The sequence below is a fragment of the Mus musculus genome, chromosome 13 (genome assembly GCF_000001635.26).
Source record: "Mus musculus strain C57BL/6J chromosome 13, GRCm38.p6 C57BL/6J".
Taxonomy (NCBI): Eukaryota; Metazoa; Chordata; class Mammalia; order Rodentia; family Muridae; genus Mus; species Mus musculus.
The window spans coordinates 94,078,499-94,102,081 of NC_000079.6; the positions used below are offsets into that span (position 1 = coordinate 94,078,499).

The 23,583-nt window shown below is 45.8% G+C and overlaps 1 protein-coding gene across 7 annotated transcripts in view; it reads left to right on the top strand.

Annotated features, from left to right (window-relative positions):
• The window catches only part of Lhfpl2 (lipoma HMGIC fusion partner-like 2), a 138,259-nt gene that overhangs the window by 21,347 nt on the left and 93,329 nt on the right, over positions 1–23,583 (top strand). For 2 of the 7 annotated variants that reach the window (XM_030247231.1, XM_011244639.3), the window contains one exon: positions 179–276. The exons of 3 other annotated variants lie outside the window; for them this stretch is intronic. In XM_030247231.1, coding sequence (XP_030103091.1) covers positions 179–276 — 98 coding nt within the window. Of the gene's footprint in view, positions 1–178; positions 277–3,317; positions 5,104–15,849; positions 16,008–23,583 lie in introns of those variants that run through there. 2 more of the 7 variants (XM_011244641.3, XM_011244642.3) reach the window with 2 other exon arrangements.

The window sequence follows — 23,583 nt, forward strand, 5'->3', positions numbered from 1 at the left end:
TCAGAATTACTGTGTTGCTCCAGAAAGCAAATCACTTCCCAGAAAAAGGCCCACCATACCGTGGACTGCGGACTTTTAGTGAGTGAGGCCCATTGCTTCCCTGTGTTTGCTCTGGAAGCTTGGCTTTAGTGCGTGTGGGAAAATGGAATTAGAAGGACTCTCTCTGTGGCTCTCACAGGCATATCCTGAACTGTTGCAATGGATTTTCAGTGGCGCTTAGAGTTTGGGCTCTCCGAGATCCCTTGAATACACAGCAACTGTCAACTTTATTAGCAGGTAAGTTAGAGCATGAATCATGCTGTATTGACTTCCTTAAGATCTTGCAGTTTCTCCCCTTACATTAGGATCAAGTCCAAATTCACTGTCACGACACACTCACATGGCGGGATCTGGTTTTGCCAGCTTCCCCAACCTTATCTGAAACCATTTCTGTTCTCCTTCTCTTTCAGCCTTGAGGCTTCTAAAGAAGGTCCTTAGATACCATGTTCTTGCCTCTCGGGGCATTCCCAGCTGTCTGTTTTCCTGGTGCTCAGGCAGGCGTCTGGGAGGGTGTGAGAAGAGTTGAGATCGCATGCTAGTACTCTGGCAAGTTGGTTATGGAGAGAGTAGCCAGGAATGCTCATGGGCCATGGTCAGAGGGTGACGTGGATAGAGTTGAGGTCCCAGTGGCTCTTTCTGTGTCGACAATCCTTTTCTCCCTCCCTTTAACCTGTGTGGATCTTGCCTGCTCTGCTCTGTCACTGTAGCCCCTCCACATAGTTCACAGCTCTGTTCAAATGTGCTGCCTTGGGCTAGTGGGCTCTGGTCTTGGAAGACAAGACAGATACTTACTAAGAGAGCGCTGGATTATGTTTGATTTTAGATTAGTATCTTCTATGCTCAGGCTCTACCCATTGAGTGAGAGAACTACCTCCTAGCTGTCTACGGAAGACAATCTTCTCCTGGTTGCCTTCATAATACGATGTAGAACTCTCAGCTCCTCCAGCAAATGGTATGGACCAGATTAAAGGTGTGTGCCACCTAAGCTGTTCTTTCCTTAGAGCTTGCACAGTCCCAGGCTGGCCTTGAACTCTGAGAACTGAATATCCTTGAACACAGGCAGGATTTAGCTTCATTCCATTTTCTGGGCCCCCTTTACTCTTTGAACCATACATTTTGTATTTTCCTTTTCTAAGCATGTTACTTTTGATTAAAATGCTCTTCATAAGAATAAACCAGAGGGCAAAGTCTCTGCTTGGCTTTTTTGAGACTTCCTCTGCCAATGCAATAAATATAAATCTCCTTACCTTAGTCTCAGGCAGACTCTTCATACAAGGGCAATAAGCAGCATTCTTCACCAAAATATCATAAGAATGATCTCTAGAGTTCAAATCACTCTTAGCACCAATATCTTCCATATTCCTGCGAGGATCCCAGTTAAGTTCCACTTAAAGCACTCCATGGCTTTCCAAATCTAAAGTCCCCAAATCCACATTCCTTTAAGCAAAAACATGGTCAGGCCTATCACAGCATTACCCCAGTCCCTGATACCAACTTCTGCCTTAGGGTTTCCATTGCTGTGAAGAGACACTATGACCAAGGCAACTCTTATAAGGACATTTAACTGGGGCTAACTTACAGGTTCTGAGGTTCAGCCTATTATCATCAAGGCAAGAAGCATGGCAGCATCCAGGTGGTCATGGCGCTGGAAAAGCTGAGAGTTCAGCATCTTGTTTTGAAGGCAAGCAGGAAAAGACTGTCTTCCTCAGGCACCTAGGAGGATGCTCTCTTCCACAATGGGTAGAGCCTGAGCATAGGAGGACACCTCCAAAGCCCAACCCCACAGTGACACACTTTTTCCAACAGGCCCCACCTCCTAACAGTACCACTCCTTATGGGCCAAGCATATTCAAACCACCACATGTACACACAGTATGCCTGTCTACTTGTGGACCAAACCTATCTTTTCTTCACTATATGTTTGCTAGGATATATGTGCAGTCTCTTTATGTGGCTTAAAACCACATTTTCATCATGGATAAATAATTATTCAGGAATGCATGGGGTGGTGTTGTGTCCGGCCAGCAGACCACAACCTGGGTTCTAGCCTGGAAAGGCATTTTGGAAACCTGGAAGAGAAGAGGGGCTAGGTGGCGAGAGAAAAGAATGTAGCCAAGACAGTTACTCTGATCAAGGCTCAAATTTTATTGTTGCGACACTAGTTATGAAGGAAGGGGGAGGGGACCCGATTCCCGCCGAATAATCTCTGGTCCAGTAGAAAGGTGCACGTGTGTGGCTCCGCAGGTTCCAGCAGTGGGCGTGGCAGAACGAATGAGCAGGAAGCTCCACCCCGAGTAAGCAGGTTTCAGGCTAGGGGAGGGGAGACTACATCTCCTCCCTTTTATTAACAAAATTTAAAAAAAGAAAAAGCTGGCCTGAGGGGGGAAAAATTATCTATGCTCAATAGTTCTGCCTGGAATCTAGGGCTAAAGAAAAAACTTGCTTTCATGGGATTCCTTAACTTTTCTTATGGTAAACTGTATAAGGCTAAGACTGTCCTTTCTTATCTTAGTAAACAACTAACTGAAAAGCCTGGAGCTGTAGGCTCTGACTTTATAATGCTAATTAGTACTTCCTAGGTAACTTTCTAGTTGAATTTTAAGTAGGGCGTTGGAACTCTGGCTAAGTTTGACTGAACAAATGTGAAATACACTATAACACTAAGTTGATATTCCTCCGCATTTTTGGATGATAGGTGGGAAACAGGGAGAAGGAGTTCGACCGGCTCTTGTAGTACAAGGCCAATTGGCTTTTTTATTTGGGTGGGAGGCAGTGAAGGGCTTGCCCTTTCAATAGTACGTCTCCAATCTCTCTCCCCCCTATTAATTAAGTTAAATAAGGCAACGCTTAATTGAGGTGATCAAATGATTTTCTCATCCGTAGATGAGTGGGCTTTTAACCTTGGCTTGGGTGGACATGGACCCGATTCCTCCCGTGGGTACTGATAAGACCCACACCTGTGGCTCTCGGTACCTTTTGGGGAGGTGAGGCAGAGCCGAAAAATATTTTTTATTTTTAGCCAAAATTTGGTACCAACCTCTTTCAAACCGGGTTTATCTCACAGGAAACTCAGAAATGGTCAAGCTGGACCTTCCCCTGCAGTGCCTCTGCACCAAGCGATGCCCATACTGAATTTGTACGATCACAAACCAGTATGCACAGTTCTGAGTGCTGTGCAGCTCCTAAAGGAGAATTATCAACCTCAGATTTAGCAAGACCTAGGCAAGAATTATGTCATTAGTAACACCACGACTTGTGGCTAAAATAGGAGCTGGAAGTTGTTCCTCCTCATCCCTGTTTTTTCCACATGGGTGCTGTGTCCAGGCAGCCTTTTTTAACTGCCTGCTGGCTAAATCTATAGAAGAGTACAGAAGCCAGGATATCTTGGACTTTGTGTCCTCACCCCTTTCTGTGATATTTCATTTGATGACCATTGTCTACTCAGGGCCCTGTGTTGAGCTCAGAGGGCCAAGAGGGCTTGAGGTAGAGCCATGATGTCCTATCCAGGCTTCATAGAACCCTAGTGCTCATTACAAGAACACTTCCCATGAGGCTGGGAAGCAGGCAGAGGCTGATGTCCAGTGGGTGCAGGTAAGGTATAGCTGGATATTGCTCTCTCCGATCTGCCTGTCCACTACAAGCTGGTTAGGTAGGTGACTCTGGTCATGTTAGGGATGGTCAGAGGTGCTTGACAAAGGGTCAGCCTCCTTCCATTTGGGAGTCCCCAAAGAACAGTAGTGACATAGGACAGTAGTGACTTTTTCATTTCATAAAGAAAGAATGACCACGATGGGCCAGTAAGACGGCTCAGTGGCCAAGGGAATTGGATGCACAGGCCCGGAAACTCGTGAAAAGTTGGCTGGATAGAACCAGTTGTACCAGTTGTCCTCTCACCTCCACACATGTGCTGTGGTGCACGCCACTCCCATCATGTAATACACACACACCCCATCTGTAACCCCCCCCATCATGTACACACATACACACACACTCACACATAATGTACATTTGTGCCGGCACAGCCCCCCCACACTTGTACACTGGCACACTATCACTGGCACACACACCCATCATCATGTACACTTCACTGACATGCTCACCCACCCATCATGTCCACTTGCATTGACACACACATACACCATCATGTCCACTTGCACTGACACACACACACAGCCATCTTGTCCACTTGCACTAATATACACACAGCATCATGTCCACTTGCACCGGCACACACACCCTCATCATCTGTCACTCACACTGGCACTCCCTCCCCCTCCCCCATCAAGTATCCCAAATCTCTTGGGTATTACTTTTATCCCTTTCAAAGAGAGTTCAGATTAGGGAAAAGTTTTGATAGTTTTATAACTCCAATAATTAATAACCAAAACTGTCTCTCCAGAATTCATTCTCTTCATGTTATCCTGGCATACAGTTATCTTCTTTTGACTTTGACTTTAACTAATTGTTCCATGAAGTTTATATAATTAAAGCAGTGTCCTCTTTCAGTCTCTGCTTTGGATAGCCTTTGAAACTCCATATTTTCACATTATTTCTAAACTTTACTTAAGAGAACTTTGAATGTTAAAAATAGCCAATAGTTCTCTGTACGTGCATGGGGATAATAAAACCCAATGCTGAGTTCTTACAAGAGATTTCTGTGTAGGTGTGTTTTCTAGCACTTATAAGCAGACACTGCTTGCTTGCATGGCCCTCTCTGGTTTCTTCTAGAATGTTCTCTCCAGGCATTTTAGGCTGGGAGAGTCTGCCCCATCCTTGTGATTAATGGCCCGTTGTCCCCCTCTTTGAACTTTATCTCTTTGATCTCATTTGTCCATCCTCTGTGTCACCTGACACTTTCCACCAGTTCACTGGTTCAGTGCTTAACTCTTTGACACTTTCATCCAACGAGAAGGATATCACGTATCTCCTTTAAAAGCTTCTTGGCCGTGTGCTCGTTTACTGCCCAGAGTGATTTCATATTAACATTCATTACGTGCTGCCTTTGTCTGGGAGTTACACAGATGGGCCCTTCGTGGAGTCTGCTGGTAAAGATCGTCACAACAGGTAAGATTGAGGTGCCTGTAGCTTTGGGAGGAAGAAAAACCACTGCTGACTTGTTTTCACTGTAAGCTTATCTGGAATGTGAAGCAATGGGTTTAAAGTAGTTGTGAGTTTTTTGTTATTTAGCCTCATCAGGTATAGCCATCTTGGGAGGTGGATTTTTCTTAGTGAATTTTGATTGACGTGGCTGGGCTTGCTGTGTGGAGGGAAGGGAGAAGCTGACTAGTGAAGGGGGTATTCTGGGATAAAACTAGAACAAGAGGCAGAAACCAGTCAAATGGAGAGAATCAAAGACACAGTAGAGATAACTGGAAGATTTTATTTTGTGTGTGTGTGTGTGTGTGTGTGTGTGTGACATTCTGGGATAAAACAAAAACAAGAGGCAGAAACCAATCAAATGGAAAGAATCAAAGACACAACAGAGACATGGCAGATTTTAATCTCTGTGTGTGTGCATTCAGGTGTGTGTATTTGCATGTTGCACACCACAGGAAACTCTAGTAATATAGACGTGTTCAGTGATACCTAGCTTTTCACTAGATTGTGACTTATTTTTAAATGTCTTTTGTTCATATATCAGAATGTCAAAAAGAAACTTCTGAGAGAGGATGCCCTGGAACTTTGGGTGTGATGGACACTTGAGACAGCCCTGGGACAAACTTTGGTGGGGCTGTTACACCTTGTTACACCTTGTAGCTGAGCAGCCTGGTGAACTGGGACATCAGCCACTTCCAAGGGAGGCTGTTGCATGGGGTGTTTGCTCAGCTGCATAGCCAGCACCGTTCTGGAGTGGTCTGCACTCTGATGATTCATGTTCCCTGCGACAGCCAGATTTCCCCAGGGTCTGTGTTCGCGTATGGCAGGCCACATGGAAATGCCCCTCCAGGACACCAAGGTACCATTTAATGAACTGTTCCATTAGTGCTGTTTAATAACTAACAATCGTGGTGCAGTAAGTGGTATTTAATTACTGACTTTTCGAACCACCAGGGAACCATTTAGTAATTACTGCTTCATTGTCATTTAATAAATTTCACTCTTGTACATTAAATAGCACTGAGCAATAACTCACTGCCTGGTCCCCAGTGGCATAAGTACGTTAATGCTTCTTATAGAGATGTGCCTGGGAGACCAGATGGCCACCACTTACTCATTGGTAGAGTAAAGGTACGACTTAATCTGAGATCAGGGCCCCTAGACTTTCGGTTTCATAGAGCAGTTTAACAAAACGCCCATAGACTGGCATAGGGTTATTGACTTCATTTTGTCAAGTTTTATTTCCCTTAAGAAACCTAACTCAGGTACACTTTGCGGGTGCCTGGGCACTCATTAGGCAGTGCCTGAACTGACCTCTGTACTTCAGGCCAGAGTCCTTGCTGTTGACAGATAGTAATTTTGTTAGTATTTCATAAGTCCTTGTCCTAGAGATGCTAATTCTGTAAATGTGTTAGCATGTGTGGCCGCTGATGATGCTTTACCGTATGTTGGGATTGTGGGGACTAGACGGGCAGCGTAGCTCAGAGCTGCAGAAGAACTCTGGACTAGATTGTACGGAGCCTTGACTCATCTTTGGATTAGATGAAGTTCTGAGGGGTTTCAAGATACAGAGACGGTTAGCTCAGAGGTGACCATTCTGCCGCTTGTGGTGTCTTCTTTACGGAGTGAACTATTGTGACAGATGAAAGAGACCATGCATTGGTAAGAATGATTTATTTAAAACTGAAGCTTTAGAGGCCTGCCTTCTCTGCCATGTTACCAGGTCTGTTGGAAAAGACTTGCTGGAATTCCATCCAGTTCAGGACATATAGTGACCATGGGAATGACCGTGATGACGACAGTATCCTAAAACTCCTGGTGTATCTTGAAGAACTATGAAGGAGGAGTTGACAGCCCATGTTTGAGGGGAGTCCCCTAGGCTGCTAAGGCACCTGCCAGGCCATCCTTTCCTAAGACGTTGGCATCCAGTTCAGCATGGGCCGTGAGTCTGTACCTGCCTCACTCCTGATGCCCAATAGCTTTCGGCTGATTACACCAGAGTGCTCCTGTAAAGTGCTTGCTACTTAGCATGCGAGCAGAGTAGAGCAGTTCATTCTAACGCTTTTCATTTAACTGCTTTCCCTTATGTTAGAAATATAGTTTACACCTGATATCATGATTTAAATGTCTAGATTTAGGAGTTCGCACAACATACACGGTCTTCAGTAGGGCTGGACAACCTCTCCTTATGGAAGAAAGGGGAATATCTCCTTGTCTTCTGACAAAGCAAAATTTAGCAAATGAATTTCCAGGCACATTTAGTGTGTGTGTGTGTGTGTGTGTGTGTGTGTGTGTCTGTTACATACAGGGGTCTGCATACAGGTTAATTTAGTATGGTGTCAAACTGCAAGACTGTTTCTCAGACATGAAGCTAAGTTCATCCCAGTAGGAAAGTCACCATATCTTTTTTTAAATTAATTTTTATTTAATTTTATTCCATTGGTGTTTTTGTCTGCATTCTTCCCTTTGTGAGGGTGTCAGATCCTATACAGTTATGACCTGCCATATGATATGGGTGCTAGGAATTGAACCCTGGTCCTCTAGAGGAGCATTCAGTGCTCTTAACCACTGAGCCATCTCCCCAGCCCCGAGTCACATCTTTAGTCTGCGTGGTTTGGTGACGTGGTTTAGGTTGGAGGGTGTAGAACCTAAGTGAAGGAGGACAGGAACGCCTCCTGAGCGCAGCTGATGTGAGTGTGCACTGTCTTCTCCCAGGAAGCAGCAGCCTTTGCTTTAAAGCCGGACTCCTTGCAGCTCAGACCAGCAGGCATCATGCCAGTCTTCCACTGGAGTGTGGGTGTCAAGTTGTCTTGAGTGTGACCGACCCTAATCTCACAGAAACCCATGTATAGTCTCTTCCCACTTTTCATCCAGTTGTTTTTTTCTGTTAGAAGATCACAACTCCAGCAACAGTGGGTGTGGTCACACTCATCGTTGGTTTCCATGCTGTATCTCTGTGGGCATGAATGCCTTATCGTCTTAAGTGGTGAGAGAAAACTACCGCATTTAAAATACTAGCCACCGTTGTAATCTGACATGCCATACATCTGCATTAACCATATTCTCCTCATTTTGAACAGCTCATTTACTGTCTCATATTTTATGTGTCATTGTGTGCTTAAGCCCCGCCCCAATTCAGAACTCTTTGCAGATTGAAGTTGTCATAACATCTATACACCCATTGCTTTACTCCCTCTTTGGGGACCCCTTCCTGGGAATGTATTTCTCCATAGAGGGACCTGATAAAACACATGGACTCTGTAGCTTTTGTTTCTTATTGCTGCCTCCCATTTGCTTCAAGAGTGCTCCAAGGAGATAGAAAAGCAAGAAAAAAAATATCTGGAAGGAAGAGATTGTCTTTGAGGCTTGCGACCTTTTACTGCAAAGGAAAGAGGGGGTTTTCAGAGTGCAGAATCACGATTTTGTTTGCTGTGGGCTAATCAATAACGTATTCAGTTCAGTGTGGTGGTTAAGAGCACAGGCTGTAGAGATCCAATCCATCACTAAATGCCCCTGAGCCTTGGTTGCCGCCGTGGTTAGATGCATGTGCTGCCTTGTTCTGCGGGTGGTGCCGAGGTTTAAATAAGACAATGAACTCTAAAGGAATCGATTGATTGGCACGGAGCCCAGCTCATAAGCAGAGCTCATAAATTGGAGCTAAGAGATTTGTTCTGGCTCAGGGCCCGTGGCATTAGACCTCAGAATTTGGCTTCATATAGGATTGGCACGTCTGTTCCTTGTGGCCATTCTTCATAAACCTGGCCTCTTTGAGTCTTCCCTATATGTCCACTGAATTTGGGGTCTGAGTTGCTCTGCCCAGGACAAGTTCTCAGGCTTGTGTGTGAATTAATACTGGTGGTGAAGGGACTTTGTGAGCTAGGCAGACACCCCTACAGAGAAGCACTTTTCCTTTAAGGACAAAGAAGTAAGAATGGCTTCATCTAGGAAGTGCCAGCCAGGTTTATGGAGCAAGCATTAGGCACATCCCCCCGACACTAGGTTGTTTTATTTGGGTAAAAACAAAAAGGAGGCTTGGGAGGCTTGTGATTATTTCAACCTTGTTCCCTCCTTAGCCTGAAGGAAATGTTTCTGCGGGAGCTGGGAAGCTGTCCCAGGCTTTCAGAGGCTTCCAGAGGACCCGAGTTTGGTTCCTGCACCCAGTTAGGTGGCCCTATAACTGCCTGTAACTCCAGGCAGATCTGACACCCTCTTCTGGCCTCCAGGGGGCACCTACACACATGTGGTTTTTACGCTCACACAGATACATGTGTATGCACATAAATATGGAGAAAAATCTAAAAAACGGTATCTACAGAAGGAGGGGGCATGACTCTTCGGTGGCTTGGGCTTTGCAAATGCTGCAGCTTTTGCTTGCCCTGTAACAGGAGCAGAAATCTTAGGACCGGATAGTTCGTGACTCCTCTCCTTTCCTCAGTGCCTGTGTTCTCCCATTTAACTGTTAGTGTGTGCCTATGTCAGGACTTTGTCACTCCTGAATAGATGTCAGATGTCCTGTCCTCTTCTGGAAACTTCATTGGGCCTTCTTATACGTAGCATCCTATTTCTTTTCCTTCCTTCCTTTCTTCCTTTCTTTCTTTCTTTCTTTCTTTCTTTCTTTCTTTCTTTTTTTTTTTTTTAAGATTTATTTATTGTATATAAGTACACTGTAGCTGCCTTCAGACATACCAGAAAAGGGCACCAGATCTCATTACTGATGGTTGTGAGCCACCATGTGGTTGCTGGGAATCGAACTCAGGACCTCTGGAAGAGCAGTCAGTGCTCTTAACCGCTGAGCCATCTCTCCAGTCCACTAGCATCCTATTTCATAAGCATCCGGGAGTGAAAAGCCTAAAGTTATGTCTTGTTTTTTTCTGTGTTCATGAATATAATATTTATTTTTATTTCATGTGTGATGTTTGCCTGCCTGTGTGAAAGTGCACCACGTGTATTCCTTGAGTCTATTGGCCAGCAGAGGGCGTGGGAACCCCTGGAGCTGAAGGTGCAGGTGTCAAGCCATCATGGGGGTCCCAGTCATCTTCAAGGGCAGCCGATGTTCTAGCTGCCCATCCATCAATTAAGCCTCATAGTAACATTAACGTTTTAGCTTTAAGGAAAGTTTCTCCATATCCCTTTTTCTGTGCATGGTGTTGACTGTTGAATGACGTTTGAGACGACAGCTGAGTTCCTGATGATGGGTGAACTTGTGATCTGAAGGAAATGACTTTCCTGTGAGAAGATGGAAAGGCTGGAGTGAGCGCCCCTTCGAATCCTCTGCGCCCCCCCCCCCCCCCAGCTCCTCAAGTTTCTGGCCCGTCCCAGCCTGTTAGCTGTTGGCTTGATTCCAGTGTGGCCAACATGAGATTTCTTGTGATGAATCCAGCCCTGCTGATGTGCATGGAGGGGTGGAAGGGGCTTTTCCTCTTCTGCTGCTGTTGAACCCCGGGTGTTGTGCAGATTTGCCGTGTAAATGTGTTTGGTGATCTTACTGGATTTAGTCTGTGCTTGTTTACCGTGAAGCTTAATATATGTAGGAACCTTTCAGCATCATGAGTTGACACTGTTAGAGAAGACCTACCCTGGGCAGGGTCCCATCTGTCCCGATACCTGCCTGTTCATCTGTGATTTTGTGAACATGGTAGAGTCACTCGGCTCAGTACATCTCGAGATAAGCCAGATCACCTCCCGAAGCAAGGCGTTGGTTCTGTCTCCTTACCATCCCGAGAAGTCAGGGGTCCAGGTTTTAGTCATTCTCCACGACACTCATTTCCCCTCTCTTCCATGGGCCAAATGGTCGGGGTTGTTTCACTTAATTGTGTTTTCACACTTTCTCCTCTGAGGCTTCCCAGCCGCTGACCTCTCAACTCTCGTGCCCTCTTGGCCCGCAGGGTCAGCTTGGAGCAAATGGCTCTGAGTGTGGGGCTGGTTTAAGTATGATTCTTTCACTTTCTAGTGTTTTCAGAGTTGGATTTTTTTTTTTAGGTTAATTTGAGTTCAAATACAGACCAAAATAAAACCTTGGCCTGCTCATCTGCTATTTTTTGTACCATTGTGGAAAGCGTTTTCTCAGCCAGAGCCTGTGCGTTAGTTAGCAGCTCCCTACACTAGGACCCTCCCTGAGGGCAGGGTGGGAGCACTGGGAGCAAGGGGTAGTTGTTTGTCTCCTTGAAAACCTTAGAGTCTGAAGCCTGAAAATGGAGACATGCAGGAATTATCTTTTGACTTAGGTTATTCCCTGCCTCATCCTCATGGAGAGCTTGTGACTGTCCCTTCCTCCAAAGCTTTGCCTTGGCTATGCATTGGGAGGATAACCAGAGTTGTTACAAGGGATGGCCAGTTAGGTCGTTTAACAAGAATGTGTTAATATTTTTTTGGGGGGGGTGGAGGCTGTATTTAAAAGATTCAAGGTGGAAGACAGTTTAGGAGTTTCTCGGGTACCACAATGTCAACTTGAGTCATTCGAGGTAACTTTCCCAAGGGAGTGGGTACTGTCACTGGTTCCCTGGGGTGGCACTTGGAAGAGTTTGAGTAAATCTATGAGAAGGGTGGAGGGGCAAAGGCCACAGCTTATGATTTCCAGGGTCACTGAAAGATTTCTTTCAGACAAAAGTTTCTCTCAAGACAATTATTACTTGAGCTTGTCTCTTCTCATTGTCAAAAGAGAACTCTTGAAGTCACCAATAATTAGTAGACAGTTTGAAAAGCCATAGATCTTAGGGGACAGGAAACTTTTGTAATGGCTGAAGTAGTTACATGTGCAGACAGTTGTGTTCCATTGAGGTCACTTTTGTCTTATATGTCATTTCCTGTGCCAGGCCACCACCAGGCAAAGTCCCAAGGCTGGCCTGGGTAGCTCCGTGCTTGCTCTTCGTTCAGTCTTTGAACTTGCAGGCAGGGCACATTAAGAGACATGGTAGTCTTTTTATGATAAAGTTTACCTGGCTTTTATTTTCTTTTTGAGTTGGTATTTCACTATGTTGCAGAGGCTGGTCCCAAACTCTTGAGTCTCCAGTAATCCTCCTGCCTCAGCTTCTTGAATTGCTGAGATTACATGCACATGTGTATTACCATAATCTCTGGGCACATGGTAAAAGATCCCTGGTCTCAGATGATACTTGTTTGTATAACTAAGTCAGGATTACCTCAAGGGACCCGTGTATTTGTCTGTGTCATTCAGATGGTGGCTTCCGTTGTTTAGCTTGTTTAGTTGTCAAGTTCTAGTGAGTAACTCAGCAGTAAGCTGGGCATCCTGAAAGTTGATTCATTGTGTTTGGGATGAGGGCGTGGCACGTAGGGGTCTGGTGATACAGATACCTCTGAAACATAGAGCCAGTGAATTAATTCCTTCACATATCTCTAGAGTTCAGGGCCCATGCTACTGTTTACATAAAACCCTTCCCATCCGACACACCATAATGCACATTTGCCAAACGGCCAGTGTATGCGTGGCCCTTGCTCTCCTGTCCCCTTCTCAACTTCTCCTTTGCTCTCTGCTTTTAGGATAGGAGAGGTGGAGGAGGAGGAAACGTTTCTAGAGGTTTCTTCTTTCCAAAGCTGCTTGCCCCTGCCTCCCCTGACCCATTGCAAACCTTGAGTACTGTGAAGTCATTCCACTTGACAACACACTTGGATCCATTGTGTCTGGTTTGGTGGGGGGGGTGTGTGGGGGGGGGGGTGTACTTTTTCTTTCTTCCTTTTCTGCTTCAGTGCTAGAGAGAGAGAGAGAGAGAGAGAGAGAGAGAGAGAGAGAGATTGAATTTCCAGGGGGAAAAAACTGGGGACTGGAAAAAAATGAGAAAAAGAAAAAGACAAGAATCCAACTTTTATCCAATATCATACTGCCATTCTCAAGTTCCCAGGAAGGAAACAGGGAAGAGATATGGCATCCTGAGATTGTCTGGGCAGTGTGAGGCCACACTGGGGTCAGGGTTAATTCTCTCTGCCTGCTGTCACCTCGGGCCCTTTTAGCTTTGATCTCTGGGGTGGGCACTGGATCATCTGTAAGTTTCCCAAATTCTATGGTGATTGCTACATGCAAACAGTGGCTGAGAACTCAGGTTGGCAGCTTATTCCCAAAATTATGGTTGGTCAAAAAATTCATTTGTGGTTTATTTAGCTAATGGGTACGAATTAAATTCTTGTACATGTTTAAATTTGCTTCGTATGAGGCTGTGGACCACGGCTAGGCTCATGTAATTCTTGTAGTTTAACAAGAGGACAACCAGCTTGGAGGGGAGAACCGTCATCATTATCATAAGAGGAAGGACTCAGTTGCTGGGCCTTGGGTCTTACAGATGATGCCCACCCAGCATCAGAATGGGGGTGTTGGCCTCTGCCCCACATTTACTCTAAGAGTTTCAGCTGCTGAATTGCTACATAGGTCCAGGGATTATGGGAGGGAGCGGGGCTCTTTGGAAAGTTTTTCACTGGTATGTGACACTTTTACATGGAGCTGGAGTTAGAATTCGGGGAGAAGAATCCCAGGTCTCACTTGGTTGACATCATAAGTATTTGAGAGTGACTTCTTTCCCTCCTGAGATGGCCCGTGTTAGATGAGCTCATGTTTCCTGCAAGCCCTGCCTTTCAGAATCAGAGCCTTCTGTATCTTTCTTGAGAAGTAATCTATAGCTGCACGGATTCCAAATTCAATTTCAGATGACTCCTGACTGGCTTTTACTGGAGTCCTAATGATGTTTTGGAAGGAGAGACACATGGTTCGATGTCATTGGTCATTTATGGTAATTCCCACAATCCATTTCTTCAGTTTGAAACAGCCACAGCAGTCGGCTTTTTCTGTGTTTGTAACTGATGAAAGAAGGCTTTGACTTGTGTGTCTGATACAATCAGGAAGACATTTACTTTAAATCTAAAAATAAAAGAAATATTGCTCACTGTCACTACTGTTGCCTCAAACCCCTTCCTCCCAGACCCTTCTTTGCCAGAAGTGCTCACAGCTTGCCTTTCTTCTTGGCCTTTCCTTCTCCAGCATTCCCTCCATAGAGAGGCTAGCAAAGAAAGAATGACATAGATTTCCTCTGGTACCATCCTGGGCAGCTGGGAATGTGTGTTTGTCTTGTTGTCTGTCTTGGGGACCTCTTCCACCAAGATGATGAGGGCTAACAGGTTCCTGGTGGCAGAAACCTGCCCACTCATCCTGTGGGAGTTGCTTCACACGCTGATGTGGTGGTGTCTGCTGCATTTGACCGGGTGCTTTGGGGGCAAGCCATAGGTGGCTCACTGTTTCAGATGCTTGGTTCATGTTGGAGTTGAAGCGTTCTGCAAGGAAAATAGAAAAGTCTGTGGTAAACATACAGTCCATGCCAGGAAGGAGAATCCCCGAGTCTTGACGAGAGGCTGGGTGTCTGTTCTTGGCTTTTCCTTTTCTTCCTTCTGCCTGAGAACCTGTTTGAAGTGTATCTGGAAAATGTCCATCATCCGAGTTGAGATGGCTTTGCTGATTATTTGTATATTTTGAGTGTGAATTCAAAGGAAACCTGGTAGAAAGTTTGTTCTCTGGTGTTTGAGAGAGAATGGTTGGTGAGGGGGAGAGGCTAGGAGGGACTTCCACCCTGCTCCATGCTGAGGGACAGGAAGGAGCCCAGAGCTAGACCCTGCTCAGCAGGCTGACTTCATCAGCTGGCTTTTCTCTGCAGTTGAGATGTGACATGCAATTTATATTCTTTCTTTGGAGGCTGCCCATTCTATATGTGATTTAGTAATTTTGGAATGTTTGGCTTTTGAGAATCAAATAGACTCTTGTAAATGTCAGGCTTTTTAAAATTGTCTTTGACTTTTACACTGTATTTTAGGTGAAATATTCTACTGACTTATAAATATGCCCCCCTTTGTCTTTTGGGGGTCTCGTTCTTACATATACTAGGAGAACACATAGGCTATGGAATCCCTTCCCAAAGAGTGAAGAGAAAGACTTCAGGATTTGCTGAGCCTCTCTGAACTCTCTAACGTTGTGTTTAAACCTATCGCTATTACTGTGTTGTTAGAGAAGTTTGGCTAATTTGTTAGATGGTGATTATGCACCAGATACCTAGGTGAATAATAGTGTCTATTTATGTGTATGTGGCAGGTGGCAGGAAGGGGTTTGTTGTGTTCCTGTACACACACACACATACACACACACACACACACACATTGTATATGCATATGTGCTCCTGTGTGCATTTGTGTGTGTGCACGCACTTGTGAGTATGCATGTATTTGTGTGTATGTGTATGCCTCTATGTGCATGCGTGCATGCGTAGACATCAGAGTTCTTCCTCAGTCTTTTACCTTATTTTGTGAGGCAGGGTCTCTCTCTAAACCTGGAGGTTACTGATCCAGCGCATGAATCGCAGTGGTCCTCCAGTTCCTGCCTTCTGACAGCTTGCTTGAAGTGCACTCTACAGCAGCCACCCCTTATGTGGGTGCTGGGGATCGGTTTGGGTCCTCACAGTGTCACACTTTACCCAGTCATTCTGAATCCTCTGGTTGTATTTCATTTTCACAAACACACTAAACACAGGACACACACACAGACACACACGATACAGTGGAAAGCTAATACTTAATCTAATGGCCTTGTAGTTATTAAGTGACCAATTTAACCTGCGTTAAGACTTGAAGGATATCTCCAGAGACTGCCCCTCCTTAAGGGAGCAGAGTTAAACTTCTCTGTAGTGCTAAAGGTCTCCATAGCTCTGTACATGTCTGGTGATATATAAATATCCTTTCTCTCAGAGAAGTAGGGTTGCACAATTGCTAAGAGCAGGACAAGTGTCTGGCTTTCATGCTGACTCGCTCTGAAATGCTGGGCAACTTTATTTAACCATTTTATGTCTGGTCATCGCCTCAGTGGGTAGAACCGTGCCTGTGATTGGGTGAGTTCCTATCTCTGCCATGTTATTAGATGACTTGTGAGAAACTATTTGCAAGAGTCTGCTGCTTTTGTATACTGTTTTTTTTGGGAAAGCAATAGGAATGAGATCACTCTTATTGTCTTGCTTCCTTGGGCCAGCCAGATGCACTCATTCTGCCAGTGGAAAGGGAAGGACTGGGACCCAGTATGTGAGGGTGAACCCTGGTCCAGTCCTTCTACTTTGAGCTGTGCATGGAGCTCCTGGTTTCTACCACACACACTTGTGTGCTCATCTCTGGTCCTTGTGCTTCTGCAGGTTGACCCTCCCTCTGATGTCTTCACCTCTGCCACACAGGCCATAAAGACAACACTGCTCATTCAAACATTAACTCACTATCCAAGGCTGTTTGTTCTCCAGACATTTGAACCGGGTGAGCACCCTCGCACATTATGAATCATAATGGACCAAGTCTGTAGAGTATTGTTTTCAAGGCACTTTTAATCATGAACGTTAGGTTGTGTGCATTAAAGGTGCCTGAGGAAAATAGCTGGTGCCTTTCATGCCTCAGGCTCTGTCTTAAAAGTATGGGTAGAAAAACAGGCCCGAGGATCTTGAGGGGCTTGGCTTACCCATCATGCTTTTCTTCCCGGAATTCTGGGGCCCTGGAGGTCTGGCTCCTTGTTATACTTCAAGCTAGTATTGGGGTGTTTTTTTGTTTTGTTTTGGCTTTTGTTTTTTGTTTTTTGTTTGTTTGCTTGGTTTGGTGGTTTTGTTATTATTGTTTGTTTGTTTGTTTGTTTAATTGCCATGAGGAAGCCAAGCAAGTTCAGCCTCCTTGACAATCACCACACTCCCCTCAGAAGGACTTGTTGTGAGGAACAGCACCCCACCCCACCCCCATCAGTGCCCATGTGACTGTGTCAGCCTGGCAGTGGCCCAGTATGGCTGTAGAATGATGCTTCCCAACTGACAACTGTTGTAGTTAAAATTAATTGGGGGTTTCTACCCCACCTTGGATCATTTAGCTCCCAGGTAAAAGACAAAACTTGTATGTTTATAATAAGTCTTAGCAGTACTTGAGCTGGGCAGATGTCAACTCTGTGCTATCTGTCTACTTCCCTGTCAGTAACCCCGAGATAGAACTTGCAGAGTTCCACCTCTTACTCCAGCAGGCTGGCCCTCATGGCCATATGCTCACCATTCACCTACCCTGCGGCAGCGGCGGTGGCAGCGGCTTCTGCTGCTGCTGCTGCTGCTGCTGCTGCTGCTGCTGCTGCTGCTGCTGCTGCTGCTGCTTCTTCTTCTTCTTCTTCTTCTTCTTCTTCTTCTTCTTCTTCTTCTTCTTCTTCCTCCTCCTCCTCTCCTTCTTCTTCTTCTTCTTCTTCTTCTTCCTCCTCCTCCTCCTCCTCCGCCTCCTCCTTTCTTCTTCTTCTTCTTCTTCTTCTTCTTCTTCTTCTTCTTCTTCTTCTTCTTCTTCTTCTTCTTCTTCTTCCTCCTCCTCCTCCTCCGCCTCCTTTCTTCTTCTTCTTCTTCTTCTTCTTCTTCTTCTTCTTCTTCTTCTTCTTCTTCTTCTTCTTCTTCTTCCTCCTCCTCCTCCTCCTCCTCCTCCTCCTCCTCCTCCTCCTCCTCCTCCTCCTCCTCCGCCTCCTCCTTTCTTCTTCTTCTTCTTCTTCTTCTTCTTCTTCTTCTTCTTCTTCTTCTTCTTCCTCTTCTTCCTCTTCTTCCTCTTTTCTTCTTCTTCTTCGTCTTCTTCTTCTTCTTCCTCTCTCTCTCTCTCTCTCTCTCTCTCTCTCTCTCTCTCTCTCTCTCCCCCTCCCCTCCGCATGGTCTCTGTCTCAGACTCCAAGCCCAGAAACCTCTCTTCTGCCCAGCTACAGGCTGTAGGCATCTTTATTCAACCTATCATTTTAAATTAAGGAGCAAGGTTACATAGCACCACTTGGTGTACAGGAGGTTCTCCTGGTCCCTGAGGCACCCAGACTTTGGGGGCCAGCATTTAGCATGACAAGGACCAAACCTCATCAGGCCACCTGCAGCAGCTGAGATTATCTGTCGATTATCAAAACCAGGCGTGGAAAGTACCTGCTGTTTGTTCTCCCACCCTCTTCCCCTTCCTCTCTTCCTTCCTTCCCTCTCCCTCTTTCTCTCCCAATCTCATTATATAGCTCAGTCCTGCTTTGAACTCGAGATCCTCCCGGCTCAGGCACCCAAGTACTGGGATCATTTTATTTTCAGTAGTGATAAATGGTACATGACACTCAATGGAGCATTCTAACATTTGAACTCATTGTAAGTTAAAGTCAAGTGAAGAAAGCAGGCAGTGCTTAGAAAGAGCTCCCGAGTAGGCCATCGGTGATCTTCTGCTTCCCCCGTGAGATGGAGACTTTAAGCAGTTTATGCTAAGCCGCAGACATCCCACAAGAGACCAGCCTGGGTTGGCACTGACTTGTGGCATGCCCAGTGTGTCTTCATGAGGGAGAGATTCCTCAGCAGCTCCTCAGCAGCTCTGTGTGTGGATCTACAGAGCCTCCTCCTTCTGTGTCTCTGAGGGAGGTCCAGTCTGCTCTACCTGAGCTGTAGCGGCAGGATGCCTTGCCATGTCTAGACTCTTCCTTCCTTTGGCCTATCCCTGCAGGTTGGTGTTGCTTGTTGAAAAGAATACTGTATCACTGGCTAATTTAATACTTAGGCCGCTTGACCACTGGGAAAAGATCAGCAGATGGCAGTGATCTGAAGGGAAGGTTGCCTTCTCAGATATTTTCCAGATGCTGTGCTGGTGTGTCCTTCACAGCTGTCTTGTTTGGGCTCTCAGTCTTGGGTTCACATAGGAGTCAGCTCTTGACCCACCAGCCATACTTCACGCCAGTTGTGTGTGCCCAACAGAACTGTTGGAAGATACGATGACTGCATGCTGCCTCCTGACTTAACCGTTCTGCCTATGCAGCCTCAACGAACCACTTTCCTTTTCACTCCATGTCCCTGGATGCAAGGCTTCCATTGGCTTCTTATCTTGCCCAATACTTGGTTTTAATAAGCTTAATTATTTCAAAAGCACATCTTGTTTAATAATCACCAGAAAACCGTTCCTCCGAAAAAACCAGGAAGGCAGCAGTGGCGATGTTCGGGACGTGGTGCAGACAGGATTGCAAATACTTGCTTTGCCTGGCTTTAGGGTCCATGACTACATTGAATTTTCCTTTGTCACCCTATTTCTACCCCAGCCACACTGCCTTGCCTTGGGAGATGACTTGATTGAAAGGCAATGGCAAATTGTGTTTGTGTCTCTACTAGGACCTTAATAGACCGTTTATTCCCAAATGTAAACATATTAGGAAACCTTCAGTTTGGTGACTCATTAGTTTGATGAGGAAAATGTCCTAATAAAGATAAAGAAACTGTAACTGGTTTTTAAAGCTGCAGAGGAAAAAATGTTGGGGCATTTGAGGTCAACTGCTTACCCCTGTTCTTTCGATCTCATTTAGTGTTTGCTCATGGGAACAGACAGATTGGTCTCAGGGGTGATCTGTGTCTTTCTTTTCTAAACTAATGTACCATTCATGGATGCTTCATTTCCTGAGTTTCTTTCTGCATAGGCAGAAGCCTGGGATGAGATTTCCCAAAAATAACCGGCAGCTTTCCCTTTCCTCCTACAAGTATCCCGAGGTTGGCAACGAGTGCAGCTTGCTTTTATCAGATGTAAAGGGTCAGTGGTGGCTAAATAGAATCAGAGGCTCCTGCTTGTCGGAACTGTCTAGCCGTAGTTACATAGGCAGAACCTGTATCATCCACTTGGAGAAAGTCTCTTAGCACTAGTAGGATTTTATGTTGTGCTACATCATTTTGCTAAGGCTAAATGTGCCAGTGTGTTTGATACCACTGCTTCTAGACTTTGTTAGAATGCTTGTCAAACAGGAAACATAAAGATCCAAATGTCACTTTCATTGTGACATAACTTGAAGGTATTGCCGCACACCCCTCTCCCCGCCCCACTTCTTCTTCTGGTTACTGGCTGGGTCTTGCTGGACTAGGGGAAGATAGAGAAAGCACAAAGAGTCAGAATGAGTCAGTCAGTTAGCTGTCGTGAAGCCACGTGTGTGAAAGTGTGAGCATTTGCATAATGATGCAAGAGCACGTGGTCGTGGATGTGACAAGCTGTCTCACAGTGGTCCCAGTATATTCTAGTTAAATAGCTTTCTAATGACACCCGGTAATGAAGTGCTTTTTCTAAGCTGTGGTCTTGCCTATGCTGTAGATCATACTCTGCCACACTCTCCAGTATCCTGATGGCATTCTGGGTGCCTTTAACTTGTGGTAATCGGCAGACGAGCCAGCCCTAGGAGCAACAGGAAGGCTCTGCCAGCAGCTATCGTGAGGCAGTTGTGCTCACAGTTTTGTGTGTCCTGCCAGGGGCACAGCGCGTGGTGTGTTGGTGGAAATAGGCCAGAGCTGCTCAGAGACTGCAGGGCGGGGGGCAGAGAGGAGCCTACCCATCTGTTCACGCCAGGTTGGGACGAGGCAGGGCAAAGAGGTCAAGAGTTGGGTAGCGTCTGAGCTGAGCCATGATTGATTCAGTCCATGTCTGTTTTGGATCCCTGTCCCTACATGTGACTTTCTAACTTTGTAATGAAGCTTTAAATCCCCCACTTTCTAACTAGGAGCTGGGTGTGGTGGAAAGCCAGATCTGGGTCACTCAAACTGACTTTGAGTCCTGGGAGCCACCTAACATCCGCTTGACCTTCCCGAGCAATTACATCAAAAAGATAATAAGCTCTTGCACATGTGGCTGACAGGAATAAGTGAGATATGTAACCACATTTATCCACCCCGCCCTCCAAAGGTGAATGTCAAGGAATGAAAGATGCTTGATAAAGCAGGAAGACGGGGTTAGTCGGGATGACGAGAAGGCACCGTTTGTTAATAGTGCCGGCGTTATTTTAAGTGTTTTCTTGCCATTTGGTCGCTCATACAAACTGGGTTAGTATTTCATCCTCACCTGAGAGTTGGGAACTCTGAGGCTGTAGCAGCTACAGTTTTATTAGTCTCATCCACCTGGCTCCACTGCTCTTATTATATACGAGGATGTCAGCAATGGCACCTCAGATCTCTGCAGGCCTCCATCTCTGGAAAAACCCCCGTCCTCAGGAGAAAAGGCGGGAGATGGCTGAGACTGGAGAAGAAAGGTCACGTGAGCACAGAACAGCAGTACCTGCCCAGGGTTACTAACTCATGTGTGGCTGGATTGGGACTCAAACTTTTCTCCCTTTGACTTTTGTGTTTACACTGATCGAGAATCCTTTGAAAAATGGTTTCTGCTAAAATTTGTTAGTGTGGGACAGACACAAGGATGTTAGTCACGTTTCTAGAGGAACTCTGGTCAGAAGGGCAGATCTAGCCCGGAGCCACATAGCTCACTTCAGAGGGCTTCACGCGAGCTGGAAATGTAGTGAGGTGTCTGTTTTCTGGGCCCCTTGGAACTGGGGCTTGATTTGCAGTTCCTCCTGAGAGTCTAGAAGCACCAGGCGAAACACGAGGTGCCAAGGCATTCATGGAGGTCACACCTGGGAGGAAGTTAATGGGTTCCGTCCCGCCCCCAGTGATGGAATGTCAGAGACCTTCTTCCAGCACTAGTTGGCTCCCTGGACATTGGAAGCAGCACAGTTTTAGCGTGTGAGCAAAATGAGAGGCAAAGTATTGCCCAGTGGCCTCCCGGGATAATGTGGTTCTGCCGCTGGGGATGTCTGTGACCATGCCCTTGGCAAACCGCTGTCAGAGGAATTAATGAGATCCCCGAAGGCTCCAGAGCAGCTGTGGAGGTAAATACCCACCGTCACCTGCAGGGTGGCTTACCTGTGGGCGAGAGACATTTTGGACTCACGAGGGCCTGAGTCGATCTCATTTAGTACTAGGGATAAGGAACACACAGACAGAAGTAAATATTTAGAGGTACTGGTCTTTTCTGTTGCTATTTTTCTGTTTCATTTCTTCTTGGCCTATAGGCCCTTTAATATGGGATTATTTCCCAAAGGCTTGCTGGCATCGTTTGACCTACTTACTAAGAAGGATTTGATTGACTTCCTTGCCAACAAGGATTACCATGCCAGCAGAAGAAAGAAAGCAAGACTTTGTGAACAACTTTAACCGACCATGAAGAAGACCATTTATTTTAATTTGGTATATTGCTCACAAAGTTCAAGATTTTCAGGCTGGTCTTGTTTTATATGTGCTTCTTAAAATTCCTATGTCAAGAACTTTAGATGACTATTAGAGATCCTTTGATTGCTAATAAGAAAGGTCAAGGTTGAACGGAGTGGTCGAGATCACCCAGCGTTGCTTGTTACGGAAGTGACAGCTGGCGGCTTTCTTCCCACCACATAGAAATGACCTTATTGAGTTTAAAAGCCATTCAGTCCCTATTAGGCAGCAAAAAAGAATTTAAAAGAATATTCTAAGTGTTAGTATTGTAGAAAAAGAGCGTTCCTGTTCTTGTTGTATTGAGATGCCCTTTTCCAGAGCTTTGTTTAGGAAGTACCATGTATGCCAGGTGAATAAGCAGGAAGACCCTAAGTTGAATAGTGGGGGAGGTCACCCCATAAAACATGAAAGCTTCTGATGCTGATGCTGTGTGGCCAAATGTAATAGGGCTTTGTTCCAGCCTTCCCCAGAAGCACCGGTAGGACACTTGTGCCATGTCCAGTGGTCACTCACATCATCACAGACACAGCTGTGAGTTGGCAAGACTTACTGACAGCTGTAACAAAGGGCAGAGGGAGGGACAAGTCTGTGAGGTGTGAGCTGTGTGTGACCATGTCCCCCTCGACTTGAGCACTCCTCACTCTCTCTGTCTGTGTGCTTCTGGACGGCAGCTCTCCGAAGGCGAGAGAGCTCGCAACTCTGGCGGGATAGCATCAAGTGGCAACTGTCGTCAGCGTGTGTAGACTGCTGTGCCACTGTGAAATCACATGTTAGAGCTGCCCCGTGAGGTGGCCCAGTGACCATCCCCTTATTAGACAAGACAAAAATATCCTGCCCAAGGGAAGAGAGTGTGAAGGGGGGGGGGGGTGGTTGATCCAGTGTGGGACCTAGGTGCTGATCTAAGTAGGGTCATGTGATTATATTCACACATCAAAGTGAAAAATTTGTTGCTTAAACTCAAGAATCTGAACTACAGGACTGATGCTGTTCTTCAGTCCCAAATCTTTTTAAAAGGTAAAACATGGCTTTATTTCTCCTTCCTCGTTAAGCCCTGAGGTTCTATGGCCTCAGACCACCAGGTCTAAGCATGAGAGTGAGCTATAAAGCTTCTTGTCTGCATGCCTTTGGCCAAACTACTCTCCCGCCCACAGTGCCTCCACCTATAAAATAGCTCTGCTTGTAATACTTCTGTGCATGGTCCACAGAAAGAATGCTGTAGGTGCTTAGTGCAGTGCCTGGTACCTAGTAAGGGCTCTTAGTCAGTGCTCAGTGATGGTGACAAGGAGGGCAGGGAAGGGCTTGGTATGGTGATCAATGCTACGTTGGTTTTCAGTGGCCTTGAAGTTTTAAAACATGGAATTTTCTGTCCACCTGAACTCTTGGGAATGCTGAGTGACATCCCTAA